This window comes from Hemicordylus capensis, chromosome 11 (assembly GCF_027244095.1).
Source record: "Hemicordylus capensis ecotype Gifberg chromosome 11, rHemCap1.1.pri, whole genome shotgun sequence".
In the NCBI taxonomy this organism is placed as follows: domain Eukaryota; kingdom Metazoa; phylum Chordata; class Lepidosauria; order Squamata; family Cordylidae; genus Hemicordylus; species Hemicordylus capensis.
Window position 1 is genome coordinate 16,815,314 of NC_069667.1, and position 23,227 is coordinate 16,838,540.

At 47.8% G+C, this 23,227-nt stretch overlaps 1 protein-coding gene across 1 annotated transcript; it reads left to right on the forward strand.

Moving 5' to 3' along the window:
* Positions 1-11,734: 11,734 nt before the first annotated feature.
* LOC128335702 (protein FAM162A-like) lies at positions 11,735-23,066 on the forward strand. The gene is made up of 4 exons (XM_053274367.1): positions 11,735-12,113; positions 17,135-17,240; positions 21,625-21,733; positions 22,393-23,066. Exons 1-4 carry the CDS (start codon positions 11,894-11,896, stop codon positions 22,498-22,500), a joined length of 543 nt encoding a protein of 180 aa, XP_053130342.1. The 5' UTR covers positions 11,735-11,893; the 3' UTR covers positions 22,501-23,066.
* Positions 23,067-23,227: the final 161 nt, after the last annotated feature.

Sequence of the window (23,227 nt, forward strand, 5' to 3'; positions counted from 1 at the left end):
GAAAACTTACTTGGGAATCTATCTACTTTCTGAGATTTCAGTAGGCCTTTCCCACATACTTCTATGCATATTTTCACGGCCATGAGAACTAGTAACTTTGGTGTTGTTGTTGTTTTTAAAAAATAGCGTCTTAGGAAACTGAATTGCCGGTATACTTTCATATATATCTTCACGGCCACAGCAATTTATACTTGCCCATGTTTTTAAACAAGCTGAGATTTCCAGGAAGTGGAATCATAGCCCTGGGTGTTCTCAGAGGTGTTCTCAGAGTGATTGGCTGGCCTGCCAAGCAAGATTTTGACTTAGTCTTGCACGGATCTTCTGTTTATATATCTCAGCATGAGATTCTGACAGTGGCCACATTCTCCTACCAGACAGTGCCTTTCCACACCTTGACTATTGCTCCTCTTCCCAACTTGTGTGTTGGTGGGGGACACAAGTGGGATGTCCTTCTTCTTCAGAATATTGCACAAGCACCCAGCACTTGCTGCCTAGTTCCCTTCTAACCCACTTCCGCTCTTCAACCAGCACCAGTTCCACATAAAAACCTTTTTGCCTCTTGGTGTTACCTCTCATGGAATTAGCCCTCTCTTTTCTGTCCCCTGCAGAGACAGGAAAGTAGGATACACATGGCTTCAGCATGATTTCCTGCCATGGTTTGGGGTTCCCAATCCACCTACCCCCCAGGATTGACCTGGAGTCACCAGGGTATTTTTCACACAGGGCTTTTAGTTTGCATCTCCTCCGGAATGGAGGGTGTGCGTTCACATTTTGGCCAGATTTACCCTGAAGTCCCTGTGAGTTATTGGGCAGCACTCCGGACATGCTTCAGGTTTGTCACTGCATGTTAGAGCATAGTCGGATTTATGTCCAGGTTTTTTTAAAAAATCCTCTTTTTGTGTCGTTGGTTTTGGGGTGCAACTTTGAACTTGCAGTAAAGCCTCTCAGTAAACTTGCAGTAAAGCCTGCTGTCTGGAAATGTTCCAGGAATTGGCATCATCAGTCTACAGGAGACTCTTGAAAGCAGTCCTGGGAATTTTCATGGCTTGCAAACAGATGGGGAAAATATTTGAGGAGGGGAGGGGAAACTGCAGGAAGAGCTTCAGTCAGAGTTGGCAACCCTACTGAGTGGCCAGATGCAGTCCGATGGTTGAGGTCTCAGAGTTGGTCCAACTCTGGAAAGAAATGGTCTCGGTCTTGGGCCGTGGACCGAGAAAAGGACTCGGTCTTGGGCCATGGACCAAGAAATAGTCTTGGGCCTTTTGGCTTCACTCTGGGAGAACAGAAGAAGAGCTACGGCCTCTCTCTGATGGAACCCACAAGAGATTCCTACGGGGCCCTCACACAATGAGGTCCTTCTCACAGCCAGGCGAGTGGGGTGGCAGGGAAGACTGCAGAAGCCCACCTTCCCTGCAGATGATCTCCGAGGACCTTCTGGGCACAGCTTGTGCACCCAGACAGTCTGCTGCTGCCCCAGGGATCGCAGAGGTGTGAGGCTCAGGACGCATGGTCCCGGCCCCCAGAAATCCCACAATGCACCACACGAGTGCATTGTGGGGACCCCCCTAGTGACGACCAGGAACCTGCTTCTGTGCCAGCACCAGCAGGGAGCTGGCGGTGCTCACACACGAGCAGTTAGCCCGAGTTAAGGGCTCTCTTGTGCCCTTCACCTTGGCCAACCAGTGGACTCCATAGGCGGGTTTGCCGATGCTTGGTTCCCGCCCGTTCTTACAGGCAGCCAATCCCGGGCTTAACTGCCATAGCCTGGTCTTGGCTGCTCATGAAAACAGCCTCATTGTCTGTTTCCCCAGTTTCTGGTCATGAGGCAGATGTGTGTAAATATTCTCCTCACAACTTGGCAGGACGTTGCAGACAACCATACCACTTGGCCTGTACTCATCAAACCTCCATTTCAACACATCCTGTCTTGTGAAGGCTGGTGGCTCCAAAGCCTAATGTCCTCACGTGAGCACTTGGGCTGCAAAGACAGAGTCGAAAACTGACTCTCTGCACTCTCTTTGCCGGGGAGAAGGGTTTCCCTCCTCTCTTTCTTTCAGACTGTATTTTCTCGTGCACAAAATGGCTGGTGTGGCAGAGACTGGGTCTCCGTCCTTCACGACTGGCCTGTGGCGATCAGTGGGAGAAAGAATTGTATTTTTCCCATGGACTTGTTTTTATACTGGGGATGTTTTTGTTCATTTATTTGTTAAATTAACACAGTACTGTTGTAAATCAATAAAATGCAGAGGTTTTTTTTTAAAAAAAATTGGGAACTCGGCAGTCGATGTCTTTTTTCCCTCCCAAAGTCCCTTGCAAAAGTGTGAGTGTTGCTTTCACCCAGGACTGGAGATACATTGCGAGGCTGTGCAGAGAACAAACGAGTATCCAGTGTATTTTAGAGTGATGACCAAAGGCCACTGTGGCTGGGGATGATGGGCATTGTAGTCCAACAACATCAGGGGACCCAAAGTAGGGATCGGAATTCACGTTCAGACCATGCAAGGCAATGGTGGCGCTTATGGGGGCCTGACCAGTCTGCTTTCGTGAAGCAGATGGGCAATCTGGAACGTATCCCAGAATCCTCTCTGCCCCATGCAGGAGTTCCGTGGCAGACGCATTAATGGAGAACAAGTTCTCAGGACCTAGGAAGATGGACACGCCCGAGCCTAGAGATAAATGTATGCACTGTATATAGATAGATAGATAGATAGATAGATAGATAGATAGATAGATAAATTTTAGGGGAGGAAACCGCAGTGCTGTGCAAGGAAGCATTTTGGCCACTAGGGGGCAGCCTCAACCTACTTCATGATGGGTTTTCAGGTTTCAGGCTTTCTCTCTCCTAACAGGCAGCAAAGAACTGCTTGCTCTTCTATTTGGCTGAGTATCCTTCCGGATTTTCCTCCGGCATGCACATGAGTCAGTTACACATAGCCTATATCACACACACACATCCCCAGTTGACACCCTCAAGTGTACTAGCCAGCTGAGGTGAGCACAGGGGCGTAGCTAGAGGAGAGGGGGCCCATGTTCATCCCTCTCTCTGGCGGGCCCCCCAGAGTGAGGGAGATAATGAAGAAAATGGGGAGGAGTGGAGCTGCCGGGCCTGGCGGCCCGTGTTCTTTGAACCCTTTTGCTCAATTATAGCTACACCCCTGGGTGAGCACCATCTGGAGGGACGAATGTGTACGGTGGTTTTCGAAAAGGTCTACACCCCTAGAGATAAAAATGAGGTGACCACATTGCACGACCTGAAGCCTTCCGTTTATCATGTTTTTATTGTCCTGACCGTCGGGTCTGCAGCGGCCAAATTTGCAATGTCGGTTTAAAAGCTTTAAAACGTTTTAAAAACACAAAAACAAGCACAAAATTGTATTGATGTTGCATATCATAGTATTAATGATCCCCTTTGCTAAGTAGAGCCTAGGGATGTACAAACTGTCTCAAGGTCGAGCCGATTTGCCATTGACTTGGTTCGGCTCGAGGGCTCGCCCTTGAATCAGACCAGGCCCCAGCTAGCTCGGGGCCAGTTCAGGGCCTTTCATGCACCAGGCCATGCAAATAGCAAAGGCGCATGCGCAGCCGCCACCAAAGTGGCCACCACCACAAGAGAAAGGGCAGGAATTTCCTGGAAATGGGCTGAAATGGCCCTTGGAAGAGTGGGGGGAGGCCAGTGGTGGGAGGGGAAAATGGCAGAGACCCCTTTCCCACGACAGCACCCCCCAAGGCTGCTGGACCCGGTGGTGAGTGGGCTTGTTTTTTTAATTAAAAAATTCACCTTAGAACCCCCAAACTTGCTCCAATTTGAGCTGAGCAGGGGGTCTGCTTAGAGGGCACAACATGCCCAGTTCAGTTTGAGTCCAGTTCAGACTCATACCCAACGGGGCAAGCCGGTTTTGTGCACACCCCTAGCAGGGCCTATCCTGGTTTGCATTTGGATGTGTGGCTACTTGTGAGCACTGACTGCTGTAAGATATTCCCCTTAGAGTTGGGAGAAACCCCTACCTGGAACCATGGAGAGCCGCTGCCAGTCAGTGTAGACAATACTGGGCTAGATGGAACAAGGGTCTGACTCAGTATATGGCAGCTTCCTATCTTCCACCACACATTTGTCTACACCCTATGAAATGCCGTCTGCCCAAGAATGACCTTCTCAACACCTTCCTTTTGAAAACCATACGTTGCTTGGCAGGCATTACACTGTTTGGCAAGTGTAACTTTGCTTCTGCAGCAGTGGCAATCAGATATAATTGGAACGCAAAGGCCACATAAAAAAATGAAACCACTACAAAAAGCCCCAAGAACGTTATAAGAAATGGGGAGGTGGGGAAACCACAACAGACCAGTGCTATCTATGGTTACCTTTTCTCAGGGCACTGGGGTGGTGATGGTGCAGAAATCCCCAATTGTAGGGAGCCCACACTCTTTCCTTATATGCCATGGGGGTCATAATCAGGGCACGAAGCTGGTGCTCATCACTTGAGTAGCCTGAGCTTTGGCTGGCCAGTGGCCACCAAGCTTCCGGCCCGCAGTCAGACACACGGACCTGCCATCGCAAGGAAATGAGCCAAGGTGAATCCTCACAGGGGTGTGATGCCAGCCCGCTGCTGAGTTGGTGTCCTTGGCAACAGGAAGCCAATATCTCACAGGAAGCAGCTCCCATCTTTTCTCAGCCCCTGCTGGTCCTTGACTTTTGCTGCCTGGAGCAGAGCATCCGAGGATATCTCCTTGCCCTTCCTCTGTTCCCCTTCCCACGCCCACTTCATTCTTCCCTTGCAAATCTCTTCCCCTTGGAAGACGATATGGGAAAGTGGCATGGCACCATTTCTCCTCCCCTCCTCTGAAGGCCATTCCTGGGGGGAGGAGTGTTGCTGGGTGGGCTACCGCAATCCCCTTGAGAAGTAGCCCACTTTCTTGGCCCCCTGAAGCAGCCTGCATCACCCTGCTCCGTGGCAGGGTCGGCTTTGCTGTCAGCTGACAGTTCGCTTGTGAGTGTGTCTCAGTTGGTTTGCAAAATGCAATGTGGGCCTCGAATCGAAAGCTTCCTGTGGGCCAGTTCGGTCTGTTTTGTGGCTTCTTGCTCACTTTTTGCATTGGTTTTTTGGGGGGCAACTTCGAACTTGCAGTAAAGCCTCAGTAAAACCTGGGGTCTGGGAAAGCTCCTATAGGTTGTATTTGGTTTGGGATCGAACAAGAAAGCTCTTCCACATCTAGTCCACGAGCCAGGCCCATAAATGTTGGCCCTCAGTACTGTCTCAGGGGACAAGAGCTCATAGTGATTTTTGACAATATGAGCCACCTAATGGTGCAGCAGGTAAGTAACTTGCCTAGAGAACAAGAGGTTGCCAGTTCGAATCCCCATTGGTATGTTTCCCAGATTATGGGAAACCCCTATATCGGGCAGCAGCGATATAGGAAGATGATGGAAGGCATCATCTCATACTGCATGGGAGAAGGCAATGGGAAACCCCTCCTGTATTCTACCAAAGAAAACCACAGGGCTCTGTGGTCGCCAGAAGTCAACGCCAACTCAATGGCACAACTTTACTTTACTTACGCCCTTGTTTGATTGATTAAGAGCCGTCTAGTCAGTGTCACCTCTTAGCGATTACATAGATAGATTCTCTCCAGGATGATCTGTCTTCAACTTGGCCTTTAAGGTCTCTCAGTGGTGCAGTCATTGTTGTCGTAATTGAGTCCATCCACCTTGCTGCTGGCTGTCCTCTTCTTCTCTTTCCTTCAACTTTTCCCAGCATGATGGACTTCCCAAGGGAGCTGGTTCTTTGCATAATGTGTCCAAAGTGTGATAGTTTGAGCCTGGTCATTTGTGCCTCGAGTGACCCCCTTAGAGATGGAAAATAGGTGATAGCATGGTTGCACTCATAGCGTTCTGTATGTTATCACCTCTTCTTTATCACTCTGTATGTTATCACTCCCCAAACGATTAGGATAAAATTGCAATCATTTTTGCCCAGGGCGGAAGGGTTAAATTAGAGTTAGGGTATCAGTTTGCAAATTGTTCTACTCTCTCTGTAGAGTAATCCTTGGAGAACATCCCCGCCAATTTTCATTTCCATTCCTCCAACTTCGGCACCATTTTATAGTAGTTTTGTGTTTTCAGCAGCGAGAGAGCAACTGGCCCTATCCATCCCCAGCACAGCATCCCTCCAGTGGGTGTTGCTGGTGTGTCTGATGTTTCTTTTTTAGATTGTGAGCCCTTTGGGGGACAGGGACCATCTTATGTATTATTTATATCTATGTAAACCTCTTTGGGAGCTTTTGTTGAGAAGCGGTATATAAATATTTGTCATATTTGTATTTTTAAACACCATTGCAAACGTGGTTGCTGCAGGTCTACTGGAGAACACACTGAAAGCTGAATGTCTTGCAATCCCATCTCCTCTTTTCCCTCTCTGGGGGTTACAGACCTTGTCAAAATCACAAGGAGCGTTCATTCCCCCAGATGGCACTGGCCGACCACCCGATGGGCTCATATATGAATCCCAGACTACCTTATTTTCTGAAACATGCCCCTTTTGGCATTTGTAGCCGCCACATCTGCTACCCATCCAGGTTCATGGGAGGGTCGCCTCAACTCCAGTGGCATCTCTGATGTCGAGCGTGCCTGTCTGGAACATCCAGCCCCTTTGAGTCAACTTCTGCTTTGACTTTGATTAAAATGCAGACTAATGGGTGTCTACCAAGCTAACCTTTCACTTCCAAATGTTCAATTAGTTTGATTCCAAACGAGCGGCTCATACTAATTAAGAGCAGGAGCCTGGCTTCTGTTAAACTCTGAATCGGAGCAAAGTTGCTGCAGTTTCTCGGGACTCTCCAAGATAAGGCGCGTTTAGGACGGAATGGGCATGCTGGGATATCAGCACTCCAAAGTCCGCATTGTGGAAAAGTCCTCTTTCTCAGCCCTCCAAAGAGCATTTAACCTGATGTCTCCCTGGATCAGTTAAAGGACTGTGGATAGATTAATTTCTGCAGATGCATTTTATGAGGTTGGCTCTTAGCCTGAACCTCTTTCAGCCTTAAAACCCTCACCGGGCTTGGAAGAGACCCAGGGAGCTGGGGGACCCGGGGGACCCTGCCAGTGTTCTGTTCTAAAGCCATCTTTGAAGGCTTTCCTCTGGGTGTCTCCACTGTCCTTAAGGAGGCGGTGAGTGTTGACTGGAGAGAGCAGGGCCTTCTTAGCAGTGGTGCCCCATCGGTAGAACTTCCCTCCCCGGAGAAGCTCGCCTGGCACCCACTCTTTGTCTTGGGGGTGCCAGGAGCAGTTGCATGCTTCTATGGAGGAAGTCTCAGGTTCACTCCCTGGCAGCATCTCCAAGTAGGACTGGGAGAGACTCCTGCCTGAAACCTGGGAGAGCTGCTGCCAGTCAGGGGAGACGATACTGAGCTAGATAGACCAAGGGTCCGACCCAATATAAGGCAGCATCCTATGTTCCTATGCAATGGCAATGTATGAATTGCCTTGCTAGATCAGATCATGGAAAGGGCAGCCTGTCTGGCTCCAAGGGCAGCCCCTGGGAAGCTCCCTAGAAGGACATGACAGCGATGATCTTTATTCAGGGAGGGGGCTGTGGTCCATCTGTAAACCTCCTGCTCTGCATGCAGAAGGCCCTAATTTCAATTCTGGCTAGCACAGGAACCTAGGAAGCTGCCATATACTGAGTCAGACCCTTGGTCCATTTAGCTCAGCATTGTCTGCACAAACTGGCAGCGGCTTCTCCAAGGTTGCAGGCAGAAGTCTCTCTCAGCCCTATCTTGGAGATGCTGCCAGGGAGGGAACTTGGAACCTTCTCCATGCAATCATGCAGATATGCTCTTCTCAGAGTGGCCCCATCCCCTAAGGGGAATATCTGGGTGCTCACATGTAGTTTCCCATCCAAATGCAAACGAGGGGCAGAACCTGCTTAGCAAAGGGGACAATTCATGCTTGCTACCACAAGACAAGACAGAGAGAGAGAGAGAGAGAGAGAGAGAGAGAGAGAGAGAGAGAGAGAGAGAGAGCAAGCACCCTCTCCTTTTCATTGTTGCAAATAATACACATGAGATTGTTCATTACGGGTGTGCACGGAACCAGCTAGTCCAGTTCGGTTTGGGTCTGAACCAGACCCAAACCGGACCGGGCCAGTTAGGTCCAGCACCCCTCGAACCGCGCCCCCCCCGGTTCGGTTCAGGGGGTTCGCGGACATTTTTTAAAAAAGTTCAGAGACCACGCAGAGGCCAATTGCACAGGCGCAGCGGAACCTGTTTGCACAGCAGGTGCCTGAGGAGGCGGGGAGGGCAGGAGGCCACCCAGAACCACAACGCTGATGGGTGTGTTCTGCAGTGAAGCCTCTCAGGACAGATGGGGAGAGCTGAATCACAGGCAGTCTTCATCCCACTTCCCTCCCCCTATGCTAGGAAGGCGTCAACCAATCTGCTGTGGAGAGAGATGTTGGGTGTTCTAGAATACCCGTACGAGCACGTAGGAAAGAAATGAAGCCGCTTTCCCGATGAGAACATCACTTTTGCACATGGTAGTTTGAGAACAGATGGGAAACTGCCACCGACTGAGTCAGACCGTTGGTCCATCTAGCTCAGTCTACTCTGACAGCCAGCGGCGTGCCGAGGTTTCAGGCACCTTCTGCATGCAAAGCAGATGCTCTATCCTTGAGCTACAGGCCAAGCCCCGGGTTTGTGGAGCTTTATAGCAACTGTGGCATGGGGTTGCTTCTCTCACGATTCCCAGGCTTGGGAGGATTCTGGTCTGATGTCAGAATCCCAGCTTCAAGCACCTGCTATTCCTTTGAACCCATTCACTCAATTATAGCTACATCCCTGGGCAAGAAGGTTCAAGACATCTGGGTGCTTTCCAGATTAGACCCTGCAACGGGGTCATGATGTATCTGCGACGTGTGCTTGCACTTCTTGTGTTGTGACACCGCAGTCCCTACGTGGTCAGCGGGGTGCTGTTTACATTTCTGATGCTTTGTTTTGGATTTAATCACTGCCATTTATTGCTATAACGTCGTATGTCCGGCGTAAAAAGGTTGCTGTATTTTCCGGTTGTGAGTTTTCGTGAGACTGCTCCCCCTGCTGGCCACTGGCCATTCGGAAATTCAATGCATTCCATGGCCATTTGGAAGGAACCAGTGCATTTCAATGGGCATTCCCTGTTTTAGGATGTCCTGATACTAGTCCATCATAGGACTTGCATGCTGATGGTCCCAGGTTCAATCCCTGGCAGCATTTCCAGAAGGTCTGGGAGAGACTCCTGCCTGAAACCACGGAGAGCCACTGCCAGTCAGTGTAGACAATCCTGAGCTAGATGGACCTATGGTCTGACTCAGTATATGGCAGCTCCCTATGTTCCTAAGACAGAAAGAATGGTAATAAATGGTTGGACTAGCAACACACTGAGGCTATTTACACATGTGCAAAACCAGGCTAGGGGAGCTCAGCCTGGTTTTGCACATGCATGTGAACTGCCAGAATCAGGCCTGGTGCATTATTGGAGCTCCGGTGGGGGGGAGGGTGTGGTGGCACATCCTAGCACCCCAATCTCTGGAGCTGCTGGGCGAGATGTCTGTCATCTGGACAGGCGTTCTGCCCACCCAGGGAAGGAACAGAGAGATTGTCTGCAGGGAAGGTAAGTTAAACCCACCTTCCCCGACCCGGAGCTTTTCTCACCAATCGTGAGAAGAGCTCCATTATTTCCATGTAGATAGCTCAGGGCTCTGCATCCCTGCTGTGACCCTGGAGGGGGGAAAGTAACGGAACTACGTCCCTGCTCTTCCTGCAGCACTACACCACTGCCTGCTGAGGATTGCAGCCTTATTTTAACTCATGAGTCAGTTAGAAGTTCCAGGTACTAGCAGAATGCGTGCGCGTGCGCACAGACACACACCACTTCCCGGCTTGTGAATAAGAAGGGATATGATGATAATAGAGGAAAGCACTTTCAGTAACGTAACCCAGCAATGGGGGAGGCTGAGCGGGAGCTGTTTACTCATCTGTAGAGCACTGAATTTCTTACCCCTCCTCTGGCACTGCCTATGGTTGTGCAGAGATGTTTTTTGCTTTCCAGATTCCTGAAGATCTGATTCCCTGCCGAGGTGTGTTTTTAATGCCCAGGGCACTCCTTCTTTCTCTGTTTTTACAGCTTCAAAGAGAGATCACACCCACTCATCACAGTTAAAGTTCACTGGGCCAAAAGCCTCAAATGATGGGGCTTAGCCCATCAAAGGCCTTTTCCTCCAGCACCAGTGTTGGTTTTAAAAACGTGCCTTGTTTTTTTAAAAGTGCATGTCGAAGTGGAAAGTTGGACATTCAGAATGTGCAAAACATTTTGATGTCGAAACGTTTCCACTCAAAACGGGCCATTTCAAGTGCTTCGACTTCGAAACAAAATGCCCTTTAAATAAAGGGCCTGTTTTGAGCTTGGAACAAAACAACCCCTTCAATTCGAAACATTTTGAGTGCCATTTTGGCGGGCTGCTTTCCCCTTGCCGATTGGTTTTCTGGCACAGGCTTCTGATCTTGTGGGGGTTTGGAATTAAACTAAAAAATTGTTTAAAATTGACTGCTTGCCCATTTCTTTTGTGGATTGGTTGGTAAGTAGCACCCATCATGCCCTACCACCCAACCCACTTTGGTGCCCCTAGGTGCTACCCCTGGGAACAATGGGGTGTTTCAAGTTTCCCCATTGCTCCCTATGGCCGGAACACTCAAAACATATCATGTTTTGTTTCATCAAAACAACCAGGCCGATCGCTGTTTCAACAAAACGTTTCGGCCATCCATGTATTGTTTCGAGCTCCAAACAAAAATGCAAAATCCATTTCATGCATGTCCCTATTGGACATTAGAGGCACCATCAATTTTGGGGAGACGTGCAGCACCAAACAGAAACTAAGAGATGGGAGACATTCCTGCTGACCTGCGGAGGCAATAATCTGGCCTTCTTTCAAGGCGGCACCAGGCACTCAGGCTGACGATGGAAGTGCTTTTAAAGATGGGATTGTTCCCCCAAATAGGGAAAGATTGAGTTCCAGAGCTGCAAACTAAGATCAGAGGGGTAGGTCAGAGGCACGTATGCAGTTAAAATCAGGCAGAAATAAAATATCCAGAGCTAAAAAAGAGGATCAGGAAGAATAGAAGAACAGAAGCATGTCTGCTGCCAAAACAGGTAAAGGACACGATGCAAAACAGCCATTAGGAACCACAGCAGCATGTTCGCACGCAGGGCTGTGCTGAGTCCCGTTTCACAATCTCAATGCTGTTTCTGTCAAGCTGAAGACTGAGCTAGCCATCAGTTGGGCCCCTTGGCCCATGTGTTTCATGTGTGTTTCATGTTTCATATCATAAATAATAATAAAAATAATAATAGTATGGGCTGCCAGCATTTTAAAAACAAGACTAAAGTGTGGTGTGTATATTTCTTCACTTATATTTCTCTTCCATTAAGAACAATTTCACCAAAAAGTAAGAAAGTTGCTCCAGTTGTTGAGGGGAGAAGTGTCCTGGTGATGGCATGGGTGCTAGCCAATCAGCCCCATCCAAATGCAGACTTTGCTGCAAACTTACAGCTGCCCTACAATGGTTAGATCTGTCTGTCTTCACCCTTAGTAGGCATGATCTTTGGCACTGGGGACAAAAAAAAAAAAAAAAAAAAAGGAAAGGAGGAAGCAGATTCTATTGATGTAACCATGGTGATGTAGGAGCTCTGACTGGGGGAAGGTTCATCCCAGCATGCATCAATGGGCCTTTCTAAAGGAATCTGTCTCAGTTTATTGGTTCATCTGTCTCTGAGTCACCTTGGAAGGAGTGGCCTCTTCCAACCTGGTTTGTTTGAACCAAGAGTCCCAGTTGCCACTGTGTCGTCGTCCACCTGGCTGGAATGTACAAGTGGCCACTACAGCAGACCAGCTGCACCATGCTTGCAAGGTTGCTTGGATGCAGGCCACGTGGATCATGGCCTCTTGCTGCTGGGCGGAGTGTGGGAGTTCTCCAGAAGATCCACTGCACTGCCGAGCCTCAGAAATTAACCCTGGCATCTTCCGCCAAAGCAGAAGTGTCATTGAATACAAGCCGGCTTGCTTCTCAGAGAGCTTTCTCAGGTGGGTAGAAGCGGCAGTCAGCTCTGGGGTGAGAGTCTAGTCTGACAGGCAACATGGCCAGTGCCACAGAGAGAAATGTACAAGTGGGGGCATGGTTGGCCACAGGAAGACTCTTCTGGAGAGGAGAGCTGGTCTTGTGGTAGCAAGCATGACTTGTCCCCATAGCTAAGCAGGGTCTGTCCTGGTTGCATTTGAATGGGAGACTAGAAGTGTGAGCACTGCAAGAGATTCCCCTCAGGGGGTGAAGCCGCTCTAGGAAGAGCAGAAGGTTCCAAGTTCCCTCCCTGGTTTCTCCAATCTAGGGCTGGGAGGGTTTCCTGCCTGCAACCTTGGAGAAGCCGCTGCCATTCTGTGAAGACATTACTGTGCTAGATAGACCAATGGTCTGACTCAGTATATGGCAGCTTCTTATGTTCCTAAGCCATTTTGGCCACATTTCTATGTAACAGAGAATCCATTGGACCCGCGGTTCTGCTCTCCGTCCACCCCCACCCTGCCTGCATATGGACATAATGGAGAACATAACGGAGAAAAGCTTTCTGCAGTCAGGGAAGCCCACCCAGCCAGTCCCACCCTTGTTCCCTCTAACAGGGATTCCCAGATGTTGTTCACTACAACTCCCAGCATCCCTAGCTACAGTGGCCTTTGGCTGGGGATTATGGGAGTTGTAGTCAACAACATCTGGGACTCCCTGTTAGAAGGAACAATGGTGGGGACTGGCTGTCTGGGCTTCCTTCTTTCATGAAGGACAGTCCGTCCAGCCAATAACAGCTGGAGAGAGGGAGGAGCTTCCTTCCTTAGCTCCGTTTTGAGTTAACGTAGCCTGTGTTTCCACATTCAGACGTAATGCAGGCTGCATTAAACCTCAGGCTGGAGTGGCGAAACTCACAACAACCTGAGGAGTACAAATTGCAGAGCGGATCCGGAGTTCCAGGGGGCTGGCCAGCATTCAGACATAGCATAACTTCTGTCCCCATCAACTCTGGTTCCACGTTACGTGCAAATGTGTCCATCATCTTGAGACAGACCATTGATCCATCTAGCTGAGGCTATTTCACATAATCGCAAGCATCCTACCCAAGTTCGGGAGCTGTGGGCGCTCCCATTTTGTGATCATGTGCTCATAAAAAGCAAAGCAGAATGGTGGAAGAAGTGATCATCTGTGAGGCTTATGCTAGGTTTGAGGGTTTCTTCTACCTCATTAAGCAGCTGGGTACAACTGCTGGGTAGAAGGAGAGCAGGTCTTGTGGGCAGCAAACATGAATTGTCTGCTTTGCTAAGCAGGGTCCACCCTGGTTTGCATTTGAATGGGAGATCACAGGTGTGAGCACTAAGATATTCTCCTCCAGGGATGGGGCCACTCTGGGAAAAGCACCTGCCTGCTTGCATGCAGAAGGTTCAAAGTTTACTCCCTGGCAGCATCTCCAAGATAGGGCTGAGAGAAACTCTGCCTGCAACCTTGGAGAAGCCGCTGCCAGTCTATGTAGACAATACTGAGCTAGATGGACCAATGGTTGACTTAGTAGAAGGCAGCTTCCTATGTTCCTAGGCCGGAGCCTTCCTACCCAGCGGGAGCCACACACACGATCACTTCCCCATCTCCTACCTTGCTTTTTACATGCACACAGTTGCAAAAGAGAAGTTTGCAGAGTTTCTGAACGTAGGTAAGATGCTTGTCGTATCACAATACTGATTGCATGAACTAACCTGTACTTTACTTTACTTTACTTTGTAAATTGTATGTAACTTGTTGGTTTGTTTTTTAATATTGTAAACTGCTTTGGGTGCCTTTATCAAGGCAGAAAAGCCATATAAAATGCAATAAATAAATGAATAGCCTATTGTCTACACTGACTGGCAGCGGCCCTCTAAGGTTTCAGGCAAGAGTCTTTCCCAGTCCTACCTGGAGATGCTGCCAGGGAGTGAACCTGGGACCTTCTGCATGCAAGCTGATGTTTCACTACTGAGTTACGGCCCCATCCCTAAGGAAGGCCTTAGACCAAGTGGTAGAGCACCTTCTCTGAATGCAGACGGTCCCTGGTTCAAGCTCTGGGATCTCCACTTCAAAAGATCTCAGGTGGCTAAGCTAGGAAAGACCCCCGGACCCTCCAGAGCTGGTCTTGGAGTAGACAGCCCTGAGCTAACTGGGCCAATAGTTTGACTCAGCAGAAGGCACCTTCCTAAGTGATGAGATCTAAATGATAGTGGCTGCTCTCTCTCTCTCTCTCTCACTCTCTCTCTCTCTCTCTCTCTCTCTCTCTCTCACACACACACACACACACACACACACAGAGAGAGAGAGAGAGAGAGAGAGAGAGAGAGAGAGAGAGAGACTGATTGCATTATTATTACTAATAGCAAAGAATATTCATACACCCCTTTGAGCAACAGTTCTCAAAGTGGTTTACACAGCAAAAGGAATGAAATAATGAGAAACGGAAGGAGAAAATGATTTCCAGTCCCAAAGGGACTCACAATCTAAAAAGAAAAAGAGACATTAGGGAAACACCAGCAACAGCCACTAGGATGGAAGCCTTTTATATTAGTTTTATTTTATTTTATTTTTATTTATTTTATTTTATTTTATTTGTACACCTCCCAAACTTGCAGTACATCTCTGGGCAATTTACAACAACTTAAGCTTCGGCTGATACGTCAGTTATGCCCATTTCTGGGGGCAAATGACCTTAAAACAGTGGTGCATATGCCTTCAGGCCCGACTACTGTAATGCACTCTACATGGGGCTACCGTTGTACATAGTCCGGAAACTACAATAGAGACAGACTGAGGCAGCCAGATGGGTCTCTAGGCAAATCCCAGAGACCAGTCTGGACTCATCCCCTGCTAACTGGACAAAGAGGCACCTTTTAAAAGTGGTGATTTTCTTTATTTACCAGTGAGAGAACAACTGGCCCTCTCCATCCCCAGCACAGCATCCCTCCAGTGGCTGTTGCTGGTGTCTATCTTATGTTTCTTTTTTAGATTGTGAGCCCTTTGGGGACAAGGAGCCTGTCTTCCTTCCTTCCTTCCTTTCTTTTCCATTTTGGAAACTTTTGTTGAAAAGCGGTATATAAATACTCATAGTAGTTTGTAGTGGTACTAGTAGTCCCTTGGACAACCCAAAGGGACCATATAACACCAATTTTAAAAGAACTGCACTGACTGCCAATATGTTTCTGAGCAAAATACAAGGTGCTGGTTATTACCTATAAGGCTCTCAACAGCTTGGGTCCAGGGAGGGCGCCTTCTTTGTCATGAATCCAGCCGCCTATTAAGATAATCTGTGGAGGTCACGGTTGACACCGGTTCGTTTGGTGGCAACTCAGGGCTGGGTCTTCTCTGTGGTTGCCCCGGGGCTTTGGAATAAGCTCCCTGTCTAAATAAGTGCATCTCCATTTCTGATTGCTTTTAGGAAGACCCTCAAGATGCATCTGCTTTCTTAGGCTTTTAACTGAAATTAATTTTGAACTAATTGTTTTTATTCTATGAAATTGTTTTGATTTTTTATTCTTTGAAATTGTTTTAATTGTTTTTACTCTGTTTTATATTTGTTGTTTTAATTGTGTACATCATCTAGGGATACACATATCAGGTGGTATATAACTGTGATAGATAGATAGATAGATAGATAGAATTAAAACATTAAAACCACAAGTCTAGTTAAAGATCTTGGGTGAATAAATGTGTCTTTAGAGACTTTTAAACAGTTGTCAGAGATGGGAAGGCTCTTATTTCAGCAGAGAGCTCATTCCAGAGTCTTGGGAAGGAAACAGAGAAGGCATGTCCCTTTAAAACCAATAGACTGAACCTCTCCAGATGATCTCAATGGGCAGTGGGGCTCATGGCGAAGATGTTCTCTTAAATACCCTGGGCCTAAGCTGTTTAGGGCTTTATAGGTTATAAGCAGTGCCCTGTGTTTTGCTGGAAACATATTGGTAGCCAGTATAATTTAATATGGGAGTAATAAGGTCTCTTCGAGATGACCTGGAGACCAATCTGGTTGCCACATTCTCCACCAACTGCAGCTAAGCTGGGATGAAAACATAAGAAAATAAAAGAGAGCCAGCCACATTAAAAATAAATAAATCTTTAAATAATGGAAGACTTGAGAAGTACATAAGATTTTTCTTTCCTTTTCCCCTGCCAAAAGTAGCCTGGGACAGAAAGGTAAGGAGGGGCCAACACCCTCTCTTTTTAAGTAATCTGTTTCTTGAAGTGTGTACAGTGAAGCTGCAACATGGTTATAACTTCCAGACTTGGCAATTTATTCTGGGTGCTCTCTGCCCACAAACTATAAATCATTTAGAGGCTATTTTCATTGCAAAGCTTGCTTTATTGATTTCAGGGGAAGGAATTACTAGAGGGAGATGAGACATTTGCCATTTCCATCTGGGAGTTGTTGTTGTTGTGTGTTTTTCCTCAAACAACCCAAAAAGTCAGAGAGGGAAACTTCCTGCCACCTTTTCATCAGTTTACTAAGGAGAAAAAGCCAGGTCACCTTGAGGCGCTCCATCCCTGACTAAAGGACAGTCTGAGAAGACGATCTTTTGGTAAGGCCATTCGCAGGATCGTTAAGAGGGTAGGACCAGCATTAGAGATGTGCACAAAATGGCTTTGCCCAGTTTGGTTCGAACCCAAACTGGATTTGGATCAGACTGGGCAAGTTCAGTTTTGATGCCCCTTGAGCTGGGCCCCGGTTCGGACTGAACGTGAGCTGTTTTGGGAGATGGCAATGGTAAGCCCCTCCTGTATTCTACCAAAGACAACCACAGGGCACCAGGAGTCAACACCGACTCGATGGCACACTTTACTTTACTGATTTAGGACCACATGTTTAACTGGAGTGCTCCACACCAGTCCTGTAGAAACATATGGCAGCGGCACCAGCTCTGAATGCAATCTAGACAGGAGCACAAAACAGACACCAAAGGTAACTAAATACATTGCAATGGCTGTTCCCACTGCCACGACCAGGACTCCTTTGTTAAGTGGCTGCTGACCTTTGGATTCTCCTTTAAAGGGCACCAGGCATTCAGAAACGAGAGAAGGCCGACGGAGTTTGATAAAAAGGTCTTGTTGTGGTCAGGACGTTTTCAAAAAAAGGAAGACATTCCGCTGCTCTTGTCGTAAGTAGCCAGCTCTGCTCCTGTTCCTGTTGCCCCCTCCTTGGAAGAACAACGGAGACCAGGGACAGTATGAATGCAGCATGGTGCTTAAGGTGACCCTACACATCTTTTCTGCCCTGCTTTTATCCCTCTGTTCAAAGAGGTTTTGCAGGGGTTCTGTAGGGAGGCCATCCATCTGGGGTCCTCCCAGACAGAAGACAATTCTGCTGCCGCTATTTTTCTGTTGGTGGGAGAATCCCAAAGCAGCAAGGAAAAGGAAGTAGAACATCGGGGTAGGAATGCCTGCTGCAGCCGGAACCACTGGCAGCAGTCGATTGCACCCAGCCCCATGGCAGTGGATTCCCCTACCCCAGGCCTGCAGAACATAAGGCCTGGGGGCCAGATCTGGCCCACAGGGACTTTTTTTGCTGGCCCACAAGTAGAAATATCTTGCAGCAACAGCACCCCTAGAAAGGCAGACAATCACCCTTTGGGTCAGTTACAATGACTGAAGAGGAACAGGGCCTATTTTCTGGCCACTATCTCTATTTAAAATTTTAGATCGCTTGAAAAAGGGAAAAGATCCACCAGTAACAAATAACTGCTTTCATTAATATATGTAATAATTAATTTCAATATATTAATGTGCTGAAAATTGACCTCGGCCCTCAAATACCATGTGGTGGTTGATTCCAGCCCACCAGGACATTTGAGTTAGACAGCCCTGCCCAACCCCACGGCTGAGGCTAACCCCTGCAGCAAACCCATTCCTAGCTGTGGCTTCCCTTGCCCCATGGCATCCATGACCAGGAAACAATCTGCCAGGTTCTGCTGTCCTCCTCTCTCTGGTGAGCGGACCAATGGGCTGGCATTGATTGATTGATCAATTGATCAAGTCAGGGTCTGACTTGAGTGTCATCAAGTCCATGTCAACTCTTAGCGACCAGAGATCACTAATATACATATGCATATGCTAATTAGCATATGTGCACATGCTAATATGCATATTAGCATATGTGCACATGCTAATATGCATATTAGCATATGCTGATATGCATATGCATAGATGGCATTGCAATGGCCTAATATGGTCTAATGTCCTAAGAGATAATGGGAGTGGGAGAGGGTGAGGGGATGGCATCATGGCAAGTGAAGGAGGGTGTGTGTGTGTGTGTGTGTGTGTACAAAGACTGTAGTGGACTGGTGAGTTGTATTTATTCTCAAATTATCCTATTTTTATCAAAGACCTGCATATATTATGCCAAGTATCATATACAAATTTTATGCAAAGTGGAGAACATCCCCCACCCCCCAAAAAGTGCCCTTTCCCCCCACCATTTTTCGATGGTGGGTTTTGACTTTTCTGGGTGTTTAGACCTGATCACCCTAGGTTTATATAGCACTTCAGAAACCTATTTAACCAGAGACAGCACAGTGGAGCATCTATTGCCACAAGGCGACAGGGGTTTAGATTGCAGACATAATAGCATATTATGGTTGAGCTAGCCTATGTGTCATATTCAGGAGAATCCCATAGAATGAGCCAGAGATTAATCAAGTATACTTCTGTGTGAGCAGATATCGCCTAGTCATGCCTGATCAGAATCGAGCTACCAGGGATTAGGGACATAGGGACATAGGAAGCTGCCATATACCAAGTCAGACCATTAGTCCAACTCGCTCAGTACTGTCTTCACAGACTGGCAGCGGCTTCTCCAAGGTTGCAGACAGGAGTCTCTCTCAGCCCTATCTTGGAGTTGCTGCCAGGGAGGGGACTTGGAACCTTCTGCATGAAAGCATGTAGGGCGGCCCCCTCCCCTAAGGGGAATATCTTCCAGTGCTCGTAGTCTCCCATTCAAATGCAACCGGGGTGGACCCTGCTTAGCAAAGGGGTCAGTTCGTGCTTGCTACCACAAGACCAGCTCTCTTCCCTTTGATGGGCAAAGCATCTCTCAGCTAACCAATCCCATGTGAGCAACCCTGACTGCTTGTTTACGACAGTCTTTGGCACCATGCAGCCTTCTCTCCAGTACTCACCAGGGAGGTCCCAACACAGTTAGTCAAAGCCTCCATCCTTTCACCTCACGGACCAAGTCAACACTCTCCATCTGTAGTAACGTATGTATCCCTTGTGATTTCATCTCCATTTGAACCACCAACGGTCAGTCTCCTGCCTCCTAACATGAAAGTTATTGGCATGATTTGGAAGTAATAATAGCAAAAGACACAAGCAGGTCAGAATATATAGCTCTATCATACCACCATCACCTCCCGCAAAAAAAACCCCAACCAAACAAACCCTCCCATCAGTTTTCAGACAGAGAGAACTAAACTCCTGGCAGTCTCTCGGTACTGCACACCTACGCAGCGATTATTTCTCACACCACCCAAAATACATTAAAGTGGCAAGCAAGCTTCCTCCGGAGCAAATACACCAGGGCTGTGTGATATGGGAAGTGGAACGTGTGGGCGTCTTATTATTATCTCCCTCCAAAAATAAACCAAGCCAATTTGGAACACGTTAATATATCACCCTTGCTTTGGAGAGGAGCTTGGGGAAGAAAATTGGCTGCAGCGCCTAACAATTTGCACAATGAGAATGTCCAGGGTCTTGACATCATATTCATTATGGTTCATAATGACACTTGCTAGTGCTGGAAAGAAGCAAGCGCTTCCTCCTCTCTTGTAAATTCTCCTTGGGATCTTTCGGCAAATTTTGGTGATGCATATCCACCAAAGAGACTGCATTTGAAGTGGGAATTTGATTTGTGGCATTACTTGTTCTATGAGATGTCTTAATTTGATAAGAACATTAGAGCCCTGCTGAAGCGTGTATTGCTAAAAGCCTATCTAGTCATAAGAACATAAGAAGGAGCTCCGATGGATCTGGCCCAAGGCCTGTCTAGTCCAGCTTGGCCTTGCTAGTCCAGATGCCCCCAGGGTGCAGGGGAAACAGTCCTCCCTTTGTCTTCATCATCTGATAGCCGGAGGTAGATGACCCCTGGATATGGAGGTTCTGTATAACCAGCTTTCAATAGCCATTGAAAGGCATCTCCTCCTCCAGGTATTTGCTTAGCCCAGTTTTAATTGTAAACCGGTTTTAATTGTAAACCACCCAGATACATAAGTCGTGGGTGGTATAGATAGATAGATAGATAGATAGATAGATAGATAGATAGATAGATAGACAGACCAGCCAACCAAACAACCGGCCAATCAAACAGCCAGCCAACCCCCTTATAGGAACATAGGATCTAACATAGGAAGCTTCTTTATAGCAGGTCAGACCCTTTGTCCATCTAGTTCAGTATTGTCTACACTGACTGGCAGCTGCTTCCCAAGCTTTCAGGCGCCGTCTCTCCCAACCCTACTTGGAGATGCTGCCAGGGATTGAACCAGAGACCTTATGCATCCAAAGCTTTACCACTGAGCTATGACCCCACCCCCTAAGACGAATACCTTATACCACACAGAGTGCTCCCATGGAGTCACCCATCCAAAGGCAAATCAAGGCTTAGCAAAGTGGGACAATTCCTATTCCCTACCACCAGGGATTGAACCTGAGACCTTCTGTGTGCAAGGAAGATGCTCTGACGCTGAGCTACAGCCCCATCCCCTAAAGTGGGGTTTCTAAACCTTGGGTCCCCAGATGTTGTGGGACTACAACTCCCATCATCCCAGCCATGGCCTTTGTGGCTGGGGATGATGGGAGATGTATTCCAAAAACATCCAGGGTGGGGACCCAAGGTTAAGAAACCCGGACCTAAGGAGAATACCTTACAGCATTTACAGGTAGTCTCTCATCCAAATGCAACCCATCAGATTCTGCTTAGTAAAGGGCAGCAGTGATATAGGAAGATGCTGAAAGGCATCATCTCACACTGCGCAGGAGATGGCAATGGTCAACCCCTCCTGTATTCTACCAAAGACAACCACAGGGCTCTGTGAGCATCAGGAATTGAAATTGACTTGACAGCACACTTTACCTTTACCTTACCACAAGATCACTGATAAGGGAGGAGAGCTGGTCCTGTGGTCAAAAGCACGACTTGGCCCCTTTGCTAAGCAGGGTCCACCCTGGCTGTGTATGAATGGGAGACTAGATGTGTGAGCACTGTAAGATATTCCCTGCACGCTTGCATGCAGGTTCCAAATTCCCTCCCTGGCAGCATCTCCAAGATAGGGCTGAGAGAGATTCCTGCCTGCAACCTCAGAGAAGCTGCTGCCAGTCTGTGTAGACAATGCTGAGCTAGATGGACCAAGGGTCTGACCCAGTATATGGCAGCTTCGTATGTTCCTGTCTGCTTTTAAAACCCTCTAAGCCTGTGACCAGTGGAATTTGTAGCCAGTGATGTGTGAATGGGGTAGGACATCCTCGGCATTCCATTATGTGGCTGTTTTTCAGAGTGGAGGTGCTGAAGGCCGCTCAGAACCGGCTGCGGATCCGAATTTGCTACCTCATGATCGCTCTGACTGTTCTGGGATGTGTGGCCATGGTCATCTCTGGGAAAATGGTAAGAGGCGATTATGGTGTAGTTGGTTAATCCGTTCCTTGATCCAGGCCAGCTTTTGTAAGGGGCTTGTATTCCAGTCCTGGTGTAGAGGCGGGCCTAACAAACAGCCAGCAGCAAGAGCACAGAAAAGCTGTCTGCACTTGCCTCTCTGTACATAGAGGGCATTCACACAATCAAAAACTGTGTCCTAACTGGGTTTGGGAGCTGAGTGTGCTCCTGGTTTTTGGTTGTGTGGAAGCAAGGTAGGAGCAAAACCTGGGTAACTTTTCCTCTGAACTTCCTTCCACATAATCACTGCTTCTCAGGTTTTCCTCTTCCCGTGCTTCCACACAACCAAAAAGTGGGAGTACACACAACTCCCAAACCCAGGTAGGAAACAATTTTTGATTGTGTGAATGCCCTCCTTAAGTGGTGCAGTGGGGAAATGCTTGACTTGAAATGCTTGAAAAGCAGAAGGTTGCTGGTTCGAATCCCCGCTGCTACTATATCAGGCAGCAGCAATATAGGAAGATGCTGAAAGGCATTATCCTCTCATACTGTGTGGGAGGAGGCAATGGTAAACGCCTCCGGTATTCTACCCAAGACAACCACGGGGCTCTGTGGGTGCCAGGAGTCGAAATCGACTTGACGGCACACTTTACTTTACCTTCTTTTCTAAGGCTGCCAAACGAGAGAACACTTTGTTGAAGATGAATACGGAGAAGAAGGCGAAATGGAGAGCCGAGGGACAGAAGGAACGAGAAACAGTGGCTGGGAAAATGGAGTGACTGGGACAGAGAGACTCCTGGCAGGTGTAAGCAGTTCCCTTGCCGAGTCAAAAGACCTTTGATCCTGCTCTCTGAGACTTGGTGTTTGCTGAACACAAATTAAGGCAACAATTCCCTTTTCTGGATTATGAATATGGAAAGGACAACTTATCTTAAGGCACCAACAGCTTCCGTCCGAGGGGTCTGTAGACTTGTTGGCCAATAAAGACATTGCTCCCTTGCAAAGCTGAGATGCCTGATGGAAAACTTCAGCTGACAACTTCTGATTAGGGCCGGAGTTCTCAAATACGGGCCCGCAGATGTTGTGGGACTACAACTCCTATCATCTCCAGCCACAACGGCCAAAGGCAATGGGGCTGTAGTCCAACAACATCTGTGGGCCCAGGTTTGAGAATCCTTAGATTTTCAGCTTTAAGACTTGGGCAACAAATGGATCTCTGGAATAATGAACATCCCAAACATCACTTTGCCCCACACTTGACTGCCAGTGCCAGACTCTGCCCCCCCCCCCAATACTGGTGGTCAGGGAAGTTAATTTATATGTGTATAATAAATTCTGCAAGTCACTATATTAAAATTAAAATGAATACAGATATGCTTCATTTGGGCTCTTTTTTTGCAGTAAAAGATCCTACAAGCATATGCTTGATTTCAAATGATTTTTGTTATTGTTGGAATTTGGACTTAAGGTCTAAATTCCATCCTAATAAGGGCAGGAGAGGCCTCC

Excerpts from the sequence above, each read along its gene's own strand:
- LOC128335702 (XM_053274367.1), top strand. The coding sequence starts at position 11,894 with ATGTACAAGTGGCCACTACAGCAGACCAGCTGCACCATGCTTGCAAGG. Across the intron at positions 17,241-21,624 it reads GACATTCCGCTGCTCTTGTC|AGTGGAGGTGCTGAAGGCCG; the intron begins GTAAGTAGCCAG and ends GCTGTTTTTCAG. Across the intron at positions 21,734-22,392 it reads TGGTCATCTCTGGGAAAATG|GCTGCCAAACGAGAGAACAC; the intron begins GTAAGAGGCGAT and ends TTCTTTTCTAAG.